This window comes from Marmota monax, unplaced genomic scaffold (assembly GCF_021218885.2).
Source record: "Marmota monax isolate L192 unplaced genomic scaffold, Marmota_monax_Labrador192_F-V1.1 WCK01_AAM20220418_F8-fsc00051, whole genome shotgun sequence".
Lineage (NCBI taxonomy): Eukaryota > Metazoa > Chordata > Mammalia > Rodentia > Sciuridae > Marmota > Marmota monax.
Genome location: NW_026695202.1, coordinates 10,197,902 through 10,210,244, shown reverse-complemented (window position 1 = coordinate 10,210,244; position 12,343 = coordinate 10,197,902). Strand labels below are relative to the sequence as shown.

The window sequence follows — 12,343 nt, the reverse complement described above, 5'->3', positions numbered from 1 at the left end:
CCCAGATCGCATTGACGTCCCGGCTGGTGAATAATTAAGCGGCCTCCTCCTCTGAGGCAGGCCTCCGTCTGCAGGCCGCACTCTGCAGCCTCCTCGCTGCCCACTGAACCCCGGGTGCCTGTAGAGACCGACCCTCAGTGCTCCCCGTCTCCTGCTCAGCACCGGCACAGCCACCCTAATGGCACCCGAGATGGACCAGTTCTACAGGTCCACCATGGCCATCTACAAGGTGAGCATGTGGCAGCCCGGGCCAGGTGTGGAGGTCAGGCCTGCTCCAGGAGCAGGGGGCAGCCTCAGGCTGCAGGTGCTCTGGGAAGGAGGGCCTGGGCCCAGGCTGGGCAAGCAGTGGGCAAGGGAGTGGGCATTCCTGGAGCCATCAGCCACACCGCCCAACAGGACCCCAACTGCACCTGCTCTCAACAAGGAGGACGGGGCCCAGGCCCTGCGGGCTGAAGCTGCGCGCAGAGGGCAGAGGAGCTGGGCCGAGATGGGAGTCCCCATGGGGGGAGCGGGCCCAGCATGGGGAATGGGGGCTCTCTGTCTCTGTCTCTCCCATTTCTAAGCATCTCAGTCAGAACTATTTCATCTCCGGAGGTTGCCACCATTGCCATAGGCACTTATTGAGCTCCTGCTGTACGCAGGGCCCTTTTACGTGTAAGCCTCACATCGCCCTACCTGTGAAGTAGGAGATAACCACCCTGACAGATAAGAAAACGGAGACCACAGAGCTTAAACAGCTTGTTCAAGGTCACAAAAGAAGGGATTTGAATCAAGACACAAGTTCAAGTCCAAGGCCAAGGCTTGGACTATCACAAAGTGTAACACACAGTGACCCAGGGGTCTCTTTGAGAAGGACAGGATTGACCCCCACCCCTGAGGTGACTTTCAGCAGCACCATCTGTTCAGCCCTGTGAGACCTGGACGCGGACAGGGCCATAGCCCATGGACAGGCTCAGCCCAGGGAGGAGGAGAATCTTTGAAGTAGGCAATCCCCGGAGCCGGGGCAGGTGTGATGAGGACAGGAGCTGGCTGTGAGGGGACCTTGGCCTAAAATGGGCCTCCCCAAGTGGCCTCTGAGGGACCTGCAGCTGAGAGCCAGGTCGTGAGTCACCCCAGGTCTCTGGGCGGCTCCCAGAGGCCGGAGGCTTCTCAGCGGGGCCAGTGCCCCTGCTCCTTGACCCTCTCTTCATCTCCGTGCCCTGCCTCCCTTGCCCTTGGGTCCAGAGCATCATGGAGCAGTTCAACCCTGCCCTGGAGAACCTGGTGCACCTGGGCAACAACTACCTTCGGGCCTTTCACGGTGAGTGCCCTGTCTCAGGCGCCCAGGCGCCGCGCCGCTCGGCCTCGCCCACCTGCTTCAGTCCCCTGAGCTCCAGGCCATGTTCTCTGCAGCCCTCACGAGACGTGGGGCTCAGCCTCAGCCCCACGCACCTCACCTGCTCTGCTGCAGCCAGAGAGGCCACGCCCAGCCCTTCCTGTGCAGTCTCTGCCCCTCGATCCCAGTCCACACCCCCTGTGCCCTGAGATGCCCCTGGGAGTGAGCACCAGGCCCTGCGGGTCCCTCAGAGTCAAGTGCACGCCCCGACATTCATTGCTGTGTCACCCGTATGCCATCTACAAAACCCACTCCCAGACCCAGTGCCACCTCTGCACCCAGCCTCACACCACAGCTGGCCACACTTGCAGGTACACTGCAGCACCCCTGTGTGGACAGTCACCCTCACCTGCCCCGTGTGGCCACTCCCATCTCTCAGCACCCAACAAGGTAGAAGCTGAGGCCACCACTTGCCCTGCCTCTTGGGACCACAGAATCAAGTCCTGCTCTCCCAACCCATGCCAAGCCCTGCCCCACCCCATGCCAAGCCCTGTCCCGAGCCTCTCCACACACCTGTGCACACCCTCGTCACGGGCACACACAGAGGCTGCACCCACCTGCAACGGACACAACGGAGCATCCTGCTCAGTGCCAGGCTGCAGCAGAGCCCGCTCTATTGCCCCTGGTCAATGCCACACTCTGCCCAGGGCACTCCTCCCTCTCACCCACACACACTCCAGACCCCAGAAGGTCCCCTCCACACACACTCTTCTGACCAAAGCGGGAGACCCAGAAGGCGGGGTCAGAGGCCGGGCTGGGGCTGGGCTGGACGTCCCCTCTCTCCTGTAGCCCTGTCCGAGGCAGCTGAGGTGTACTTCAGGGCCATCCAGAAGATTGGGGAGCAGGCCTTGCAGAGTTCCACCTCGCAGATTCTGGGTGAGGCACTACCTCCACTGCCCCCCATTTCTCGGGTCTGGGCCTCCCACCTGTGTTACTGATGCCCCCCTCAAGCCCAGGCCCCGCATTCTGGGGCCCAGTGGGGTCCTTTTACGCACTGGCCGTTCCAGGAGTCCCCACCCCACAGGCCCTGGCCCAGCCTGCAGCTCTGAGCCCAGATGCTGATTTGGAGCCCAAGCTCCTCCCTGTTCCTTTCCGGGCTGCCGCAGGGCTGGGACAAGGGTGGCAGAGTCCCAAGAGCTACATGGGAAATCCCTGGACTTTGGTCCCCAAATCCAGCCTCGGGTGTGGGAAGAGGGCAGGTGGGGCAGGCTCCCCCACACTAAAGCCACGCCCCTCCTGCCCCTAGGGGAGATCTTGGTGCAGATGTCGGACACCCAGCGGCACTTGAACTCAGACCTGGAGGTGGTGGTGAGTATCGGTCGCCAGGCCTGGGGTCACTCAAGAAGTGGGCTGTGTTTCTACCCCCAGAGCCTTCTCAGGTAGGACCTCCTGCCCCCACCTGGCTCTGAATGATGCGACAAAGGCCACTCTTCCCAGCAGCTGCCCTGGCCAGGTTCTGCGGGCACATATCCTGCGATGGCTTGATTGGGCCACCAGAAGGCCCAGGCCATTTCCATCCCCACTTTACAGAAGAGGAGACTGATTCTCAGAGAACCAGTCCTGGCTATTCCCCCAGAGAGAGGGGGAGCTAGGAAGGGAAGGGACCACTGCCCGGTGCACCAGTCCCTCCCGTCCCTTCCTGCTCACGCCACCTCTCAGGGAGCAGCACCCTGATCGGACCATCTCATTCAGGAGTAGAACCCTTCCATGCCCCGGCCACCCTCAGGACTAAACATGGGCTCCCACTGACCCAGCAACCCAGACCCCCAGTGACAGCGCAGCCTCCTGGAAGAGCTAGCCTTCTGCACTGGGCTGCTGACCTGCTGTTACCCCAGCCTAGAATGGCCAGCCCCTCCCCCACTGCCCAGCATGGTGTCCCTTCCTCCATGACCCCTCCCCTGACCCCCAGCAGTTGTAGCCACCCCTCCCTGCTGACCCCACAGGTGCCTCTGACTGCTCTTGGCACGTGGCAGTCAGGAAAGGGAGCGCCGCAGCCCAAACACTGGGCTCAGAGTCCAGCACCACCAGTCGCTGACCGTGCCTCAGTTTACCTGCCTTGTAGGGCTCCCAGGTGGATGGAATGAGTTAGTGTGAACTGTTTCCCCCTTGACCCCCATGACCCCCGCGACCCCGCGCCCTGCCGAGCCTCAGCTGAATGACCAGCAGCGGGATTCAGCTCGCCTGGACACGGGGGGCTGAGCAGGGGCTGGGGGGGTCTTCTTTTCCCTGTAGCTCCAGGATCTGGGGGTCCCAGCAGGGCTTCACGGAGTGTGGAAGGAGCTTGGCTAGGTGGAGGGGAGCAGAGAGCCTTCTGGAAGGACCCAGCTCCGGGCGGAAGTAAGGCAGAGCCCAGAGGCTGGCAGAGTGGGGAGAGGGTGGGCCTGAGGGTGCGGTGATGTGGGGCTCAGAAGGAAAGTCAATCGACTGTCCCCAGACGGGGTGAGGGGTCCGTGGAAATCAGGGTGCTCTTTGTAAGATGCCACCTGTTTGGTGCAGAGACCAATTTTACCAGCAAAAAGTGTGCATCACATCCACACAGGAGCACCACGCCCCGGGCCCGGGGCTCAAGCCCTCCCTGGACACTGGGGTGTGGCTCTGAGCCCCACGGCCCCTCGGGGTGGGCAGTGGTTATGAAGCCTATGGCTTCCTGTCCTGTCCTGTGTTCAGTGGCTCTCCAAGCCACTGGTGGTACACCTGTGCTGGCCAGGGGTGAGCATCACCCAGGCCTGCTCTGTAAGGAGAGCTGCCCTCTCCAGGCACGGTGTCTTGGCTGTGACACTGGGCAGGCCCCCAGCCAGGGCTATGCCAGGTAGGACAGTGTCACAGTCGCCTCCACCTGGAGCTCAGTGCCAGGCACTGATCGGGCACCAGAGGCCCGGCAGCAGAAAGCCCTGTCCCCACCGAGGGGCAGACAAGCCGGGCTGCGGCTGTGTGGACGCATTAGGTGCAAACCTGCTGTGGAGAAGAGAGGGCCCGTAGCGGTGTCTGGGGCCATTTTTGGCCGGCGCTCAAGGAAAACATGACCAGAAAATATGAGAGAGGCCTGCAGGTGGTGGGGGGGTGTGCCAGGAGGTGCCCGGGAAAGCTGGCGGGCCAAGGGGACGCCGTGGAGAGTTCCACAGCTGCAGTGGGCAGCGCAGGCCGTGGGGGGTGACGGGCCGGCACCAGGGCCACTGATAGCTGTCCTCTCTACGAAAATGCCACCACTGTGGATTTTGAGCAAGAAGGGACAGGACCTGGCTCGGGTGTGTGAGGTGTTGGCTTCGAGTGGTTTTGTTGTTGTTTTGTTTCCGACTTTTAAAAATTGTAAACTAAAAACCAGATACAGGGACTCCCGTGGAACAAATCAGAGCTGGTGAGGCCAGCCAGCCCGGAGGCTGCTCTCAGGGGTGGAAGGAGGCCAGACTCCCAGACCCTTCCTCCTCCCCGCCCCCAGAAGGGGCATCTGGCCTGAGCTGACACCCGCTTTGTTCCTTCCTGTTTGTCCCCTGCATGGACATCCCGCGACACGGGAAAGAGGTTTCACTCTTATAAAAAATAGCTTGGAGTTTCTCTTAACCTGCTGGTCCTCTGCGTCCATTTCTTTTCCTTTCTCTGTCTGTGGGAGACCTGGGCAGGGTGACTTGGCTCCCACAGATAAAAGTCGCAGATCCTAGGTTCCCCGTGAAGCTTAGCAGGTGCCCGTCCTGCCCAGGCTTGCTCGGCCTCCTCTGTCCCAGCACATTGGCAAGACTCAGGGACAGCAGTGTGTCTAGGCCATTTGTACATGCAGTCACGGCGCTGTGCCCAGAGCACAGGGAGCCAGAACACCTGTGCACAAGGCTGCGCCGCCTGCTCTTTGCCCCCAGCCGCACGGTTCACATGGGAGAAGCCGGAGAAAGGCTCAACCCTTCCCTTTAACTCGTCAGTCCTCAGGAGTGAATTTGCTTCCTGTCCCCTCCCCTGCGGGGACACATCTGATTTTTCACTAGCCTCAGAGCTGGGGTGTAGCTCAGGATGGAGCACGTGCCCAGCTCGCACGAGGCCCTGGGGTCCAGTCCAGGCTTAAATCTTGTATGTAGATCTGAGCCCATTAGATGTGCTTCGGTCCTTTGCAACCGTTATCTGCAGGGAGGTCAAAGTGTACATCTCTGGCCAGTGGTGGCCTCCTCTGTCTGCCTGGTCCTTCCACTTTGGAAGGACTCCAGTGGCTTTGACAGCTTTTCTGCTAGCCTGCAAGACAAGGAGCCCTGGCCTCTTTAGCTCCTCTGCTGCTTTAAACGGGAATCTAACTTTCTCCTCAAAGCCTAGTGTCTTTGGTTTCATTGGCCGGTGGTATTTTGAGACCACAGTCTGGCTCAAGGAGCCTTCACTGCTGCTGCACTGAACTGTGCTTCCAGCTCTCCCAGTGGCCTGCACTGTGCACGTGTGGACACCTCCTCACACACGTCCATACCTGCATCTCACTAACACACAGCTGTCCCTGTGCACAGCTACACACGGAGAGCTCTCTAGAGACACATAGGATTAAACAGCCAGGCGGGATGGCGCACACCTGCAATCCCAGGGGCTTGGAGGCTGAGGCAGGAGGATTGCAAGTTCAAAGCCAGCCTCCACAATGGAGTGAGGCCCTGAGCAACTTAGCCAGACCCTATCTCTAAATAAAATGTAAAAAAGGGCTGGGGATTTGACTCAGAGGTTAAGTGCCCTTGGTTTCAATCTCTAGTACAAAAAAGGAAAAAAGTTAAAATACTTCAAATAATCATGATACTTCCAATCCAGCCTCAGCACTACTGTGTATCCATTCATTTATCTTTGCTGAGGATGGAGCCCAGGGCCTTGGGCACGCCAGGCAAAATGCTCTGTGCTGAGCTACATCCCCAGCCCTTGAATAACATTTTTTAAAATCACTTTTTAAAAAAACATTTTAGCTGGAAATGGATACAATACCTTTTATATATATATATATATATATATATATAATAGTTGTAGTTGTCAATACCTTTATTTATCTTTATGTGGTGCCGAGGATCCAACCCAGGGCCCCGCACGTGACAGGCAAAGGCTCTACCGCTGAGCCCCAGCCCCAGCCCCACCTTGAATTACATTTTTAGACTCTTTTTGGTTCCCTTTCTTTACTTTTCTACTAGGGACACCTATTGCCCTTATGTAGGTCTTCATGGCCTACCTTCAACATTTGTCTCTTCCTCTGGGATGTTTTCCACTTTTTTCTTTATTTCTATTTAGTTCTGCTGCCAGATACTATGGTTTAATGCCTGGAGCTAGGACCTTACCGTAACGTGGATCTGTAGCCACAGGTATTTGCAGGTATCAGTTTTATTGAGATATAATCCACATACTATAAATTCAGAACCTTTGAGTATATTAGTAGACTGAGGCAACCATCTTCTCTGTCTAATTTTGAAACATTTCATTACCCCCCAAACCTGTGGACATGTTGCTTTATTGCTTTTTTGTTTAAAATTTTCCTTTCCTCCTTTTTCCTTTATATCTCTCATAAGGCGTTATAGTTAATTCACTTTCATGCTCCTTGAAGTCTGATCTTCATTACTGAACTTATGTTTTACTGTTTAAATTTCTATTTCTGTCCTGAATTGTCACCCACTTCTGTCTGGTATCTGCTTCTTAATGGGCGTTTATTTATTTATTTGGTGCAGAGACCGAACCCAGGGCTCTGAGCATGCCGGGCAAGTGCTCTGCCACTGAACTCCATTGCTAGTCCTTTTTTCAATTAAAATAAATTTTTAAAAAATTATTTTGTAGTAGGGATTGAAGTCGGGGCATTTTACCACTGAGCTACATCCCCAGCATTTTTTTTTTTTTTTAAGATACGATCTCACTAAATTGCTGAGGCTGGCCTCAAACTTGTGATCCTCCTGCCTCAGCCTCCAGAGTCGCTGGGATTACAGTCGTGCGCCACCACACTGGCTTTCTTAATGTCTTTAAAACTGCAGCTTGTGTTTTCCTTCTGTTTTGCTGATCTTTCTGGTGTGCTTCTGTGTCTGTGGCATGTTACTCTGTTCTGAGTTCTGTTTTCTCTCTTAGTGACTGTCGATGGGATCTTACTTCACAGATCCTTTGTTGCTCTTTATTATGGGAAATGAGTTTCGCTCTGAAATTTGGGAGGAGGCGCAGTGGGGCAGTTTCCTACCTTAGCAAGACTCTCCCTAGTGTCATATTTTCCTAAACATGGCGGCTCCCTCGTGGGAACCCTTTCTGCAGCCTCCTGGTTCTGATCCCTCCCATGCTTTTGTGACTTTCTCTGTCCCTTAAGGGCGTCTGTGTCATTTCCCCTGTCCTGGGATGGAGCTGGCTGATCACTTTCAAGAGCTCCTGGACACCCAGCTCTCCAGCCCTGGGGCCTCTATGAGGGACCCCGCCCTGGCCCTTCGGGACTAGCAGGCCCCCCTCCGGGTTTCGGCTGCTGTTCAGAGTGGCCTGTGTGCGGTGCTCCTGTGCCCAGGACCCTGGACACCCAGTCACCTCCATGCCTCCTGCTCCCTGTGCTGGCCCCCACTGATCTCACGGCGGACAGTGCTTGTATCTGGGGGCTGCAGGTACATAGGGGGTCCCTTCCCTTCGGGGGGTGTGTGTTGAGAACCCCGAGGGGGCCTGAAGCCACAGGGAGCACTGGCCTTACCCAGACCCTGTTTTCCCTGGGATTACGCACCTGCGATAACGTCTGACTTATAAATTAGGTGCAGTAAAGATTAACAGCAATAACTAATAACAGCAGAGAACTGCTGGGTGCCGGGCCCACACCTGCAATCCCAGTGGTCAAGTTCAAGGTCAGGCTGGGCAATTTAGCAAGATCCTGTCTTAGAAAGGAAGCAAACAAAAAGAAATATATGCAGAACAATTATAATGATATACTAAAGCAAAAGTCATTTAAAATTTGTGAATCATTTATTTCGGGAAATTTCCACTTAGTATTTTCAGACCTCAGTTGTCTGAGGGCATCTGAAACTATGGAAAGCCAAAGTGTGGGTAAGAAAGAGCCACTGCATTGTCGCCGACTTTGGTTCTGGAGGCTGTCCTGAGTTTGGGTTTCACACTTGGGTTTCTCCGTCTGTCTTAAGAGCCACACTCCCTCGCCCTCTCGTTCTAGACCCAGGGCGACTTGGTTTCTCGTGGTGCAATTCCCATGCACCAAAGGCCCAGCTAGTAAATGCTGAGTTTCGAGTTTAACAACCGTATGTGCCACATAACCTCAGGCTAAACGAGATCCAGGACGTTTCCATCAGCCCAGAAAGTCCCTGTGACCCGCCCCCCCCAGGGGCCACCATGTTCTAACTTCTGTCTCTCGAGGTTAATTCTGCCTGTTCCAGATCGTCACAGGAGCAGAATCAAGTGCTTTGTTTTCTTCTGTGTCCGGCTCCTCTGCCGGCACAGATCTGCAAGGCTAGCTCGTGTCGCTGGGCTGCGGACATCCTGTCCTGTTTCACTGCTCGGTCCTCTTTGGTATGAGCATGGTGCCATTTGTTTACTGGTTCCTGTGATGACGGTCACTTGGGTTATTTCCAGTGGAAGGCTATTATGGGCTGGTATGAATAACACTGCTACTAACGTTCTTGGGCAAGTCTTCCTGTGGGTGGAGCTGGCTACAGAGCCGGGAGGGGACGGCGTGGGTCATGGCGTGGCACATGCTGCCAGAGCTCCCCGCGGCTCTGGGACGTGTCACAAGGTGCTGCCCGAGCTCCCTGCAGCCTGGGACTGTTCCCCACTCTCACGTCAGTGAACGACGGTGGCTGTTGCTCTCACCCCGGCGGCTGGTGGGGACCGTCTTTTTCTCTGGGTCTTCTGGTGCGTGGGGAATGGCAGCTCCGCGTGGCCCTGCTTTGTAACAACTTTTATGGGGCCTATTAGACATTTGTACACCTTCTTCCACGGGAGTTTGTTTAGGGCTTCACCCATTTTTTATTGGGTTCATCTTCTTGTTGACTTACAGGAGTTCTTTATTTAATATGATTCCTCTCTCCAAAGCCTGGATGGTGGATACTTTCCCATTCTGTCACCTGTTTCTCTGTTCATTTTTCTTAATACTTTCCATCTTTGATGAGTAGAAATTTCTAATTTTTGTAAATAGTCCACGTTTACGTACCAGCCAAGAAATCTGTCATGGGGGGGGGGTATTAAAATACCCCGAATTCTGGGCTCTGTGGTTATTTCTATTATCCATCTCAAATTTTTTTTGTGTGTATGAAGTGAACCAGGTCCATTTTTCCCTGTGAGGGTAATCAGTTTTCTTAACATCATATTAAAAAGATTTCTTTACCCATTGAACTACTTGACGCCTTGGTTTAAAAATCGACTTGTCCTCTGTGTGTGGGTCTGTTCCTGGACCCGACCCCATTCCATGAACTTATTTGTCTCCTTCCCCCAGCGCCACCCTGTGTCAGCTACTGTAGCTTTATAATGGCTTCCAGGACCCTCTCTTAAAGTGCAGCCCAGGGTAAGGTGTGCAGAGAGCGTTCCTCACCTGATCCTGGGGGCAGGGACTTCTTTTTATTGAAATCAAGTGGTCTAAGAACTCCTTTGTTGTTTTTCAAAATTGTTTTCTCTCTTCAAGATCCTTCGTCTTTCCATATAAATTATGGAATCAACTTGTCCACTTCTTCCAGTAAGCTTGCTGGGATTTGTGCGTGTGTGTGTGGGGGGGAGGTGCCAGGGATTGAACTCAGGGACACTCAACCACTGGGCCACATCCCAGCCCTGTTTTGTATTTTATTTAGAGACAGGGTCTCACTGAGTTGCTCAGCGCCTCACTTTTGCTGAGGCTGGCTTTGAACTCACGATCCTCTGTCTCAGCCTCCCAAGCCGCTGGGATGACAGGCATGGGCCATGGCGCCTGGCCAGCTTGCTGGAGTTTTGAAGGGGTTGTATTGATCTGGAACTCAGGGGTCGTCTTAATGTCGCATCTTCGGATCCATGAATATGGTATATCTTCCATTTATTTACTTATTTACCTGTTTTTCTGGCCACGTTCTGCCTCCCCAGCACAGCAGGGCTTGCTCATCTTTTGATAGACTTGTTCCTAGGTGTTTGGTGTTTGTTGAAGTTGTCCTAAATGGCATTGTGATTTTATTTTACGATGTTCATTGCTAGACTTCTGTTTGGGTGGGATGACGCTAGATCCTGTCGTAGAGTAAAGGACCAGGGGAAGCAAAAGCAGGAGCAGGAAGGCCAGAGAGGAGGCCAGTGCCTCCTGGGGAGGGCTGAGGTGGCCAGGAAGGGGTGGCCGCCACGGGGACTGGTGTGGGAGACATCGGAGGGAAGGTAGTGCCAAGAGCATTTTCTGAAGGCTCTGATACCAGGCGTGAAGGAAAGAGAAAAGTCAAGGACAGTGCCGAGGTTTTAGCCTGACCAGCGAGAGGGCTGGCCCTCAGCTGTGCCGTTTCCAGAAGAGCTGTTGAGGGACATGGGGTTTTCAGTGGTAGGGCTGAGCCTGCGGGGGGCGGGGGGTGCTGTGCACCTGGGGCCATCAGCTCAGGGCTGAGCAAGCCCACCAAGGGCGGAGCAGGACAAGGAAAGAGGCCCAAGGCCTGTACCCTGGAGCAAGCCAGCCTTAGGGACCAGGGGACAGGGGACTTAGCACAGGACAGAGGAGGAGCAGCCAGGGAGACAGGAGGAAGACTGGCAAGGGCCAGAAGAAGTGGAGGGAGGTGTTTCCAGCAGAGCGAAGGTCAGCCATGGGAGAAGGCGATGACAGGACAGTCACTGAGGCCCAGCGGTCACCTAGCAACGTGGAGCCAGCCATGATTTTGACAAAACGTTCTCAACAGGCTGAGCTGAGGGAGCTCAGGAGGAGGTGGGAGGAGAGCCGGGGGTTGGCCGGTGCAGACCATTCTTTCCTGAGAAAGGACTGCAAGAGGACTCCTGGGGGCTGGGAGGACACTGCCACTGACCTTGCCATGCGTGTCTCACCACCGCGGCTGCTCTCAGCTTCCTCTGCTTCTGTGTCCAGAAGCTTCCAGAACCCTCCTCTGAAGTGTGTGGCCCAAGTGTGGTGTTCAGAGGGAGGTCCTCAGCGGGCCCTGCAGTTGGTGACTTCCTTGTGTCCAAAGCCACCTGCTGCTTACCCACAGTCCTCCGGTCCCCACAGCAAGAACTCAACCTCTCGGGAGGCCCACTTCTTCAGGAGCTTGAGGAAGACTTCCCGTGAGCCCCCGAGCCCCCCGGTGCCTGCGCCCGTGCCCGGCCGCTGTGTCTCTGCCCTACTGTCAATCACAGCCACACAGCAAGAATGGCCGTCGGCCTGCACTGCTCTAAGGCCACTTCCACACACCTCAGATCAGAGGATCCGTGCTGCCCGGCATGGAAGCGGCATCTGCATAAGCGACTGTCCTGGGCACGGGGACACGGTCAAGGGGAGCAGGAAAGAAATGAGCCCTGATTTCCTGCCGCTCTGAATCCCCAGAGCTCTGGAGGCTGCATTTTAAGGACATTTGAAAAGCGCTCCTGCGCCGGGGGCCTCCTGGGGAGGCCCTCCTGGGCCTGCCAGGGCCCTCGGGCAGGTTGTGCCCTCCTGCTGACCCCCAGTGACCCCCCTGCTGGGTTCTGCTTCCCCCTGCGAGGTGCCTGCGGGCCGGCCCTGCCATGGTTAGGCCTTCCCTGGCGTGTCCACTCTGTCCATTTTGTCTCCTGGGCTCCAGCGGGAATCCAGGCGGCCTCTCTGTAGTTCCCCGTCTTTATCAGAGCTCTGGCTCCGCAGGGGCCTGGGTTGGAGGACCCGTCCCAGCCCCACACGTCCCATAAGCCCTGTTGTGCAGGGGCTGAGGATCTCAGGATCCCGCCTGTGGAGTCCCAGCAGGGATCCTGGACGGCCCTCTGGAGGGACCAGGCCAGGAGGCGTGGGGACCGTAAGGAGGCAGCCCCCAGCTCCGCACCGGCACAGGGTGGGGAGACCCTCTTCTCCTGGAGCCCAGCGGGTGGAGGCCTCCTGTCGCGTCTGCAGTCCTGCCCCCGTCC

At 55.9% G+C, this 12,343-nt stretch overlaps 1 protein-coding gene across 4 annotated transcripts in view; it reads left to right on the top strand.

Annotated features, from left to right (window-relative positions):
• Baiap2l2 (BAR/IMD domain containing adaptor protein 2 like 2) overlaps positions 1–12,343 on the top strand; it is a 28,404-nt gene continuing 16,061 nt past the window's right edge. For 2 of the 4 annotated variants that reach the window (XM_046429203.2, XM_058574311.1), the window contains exons 1-4: positions 2–229; positions 1,225–1,300; positions 2,165–2,251; positions 2,622–2,683. In XM_046429203.2, coding sequence (XP_046285159.1) covers positions 179–229; positions 1,225–1,300; positions 2,165–2,251; positions 2,622–2,683 — 276 coding nt within the window. In that variant the 5' untranslated portion in view covers positions 2–178. Of the gene's footprint in view, positions 230–1,224; positions 1,301–2,164; positions 2,252–2,621; positions 2,684–3,592; positions 3,713–12,343 lie in introns of those variants that run through there. The other 2 variants (XM_058574312.1, XM_058574313.1) reach the window with 2 other exon arrangements.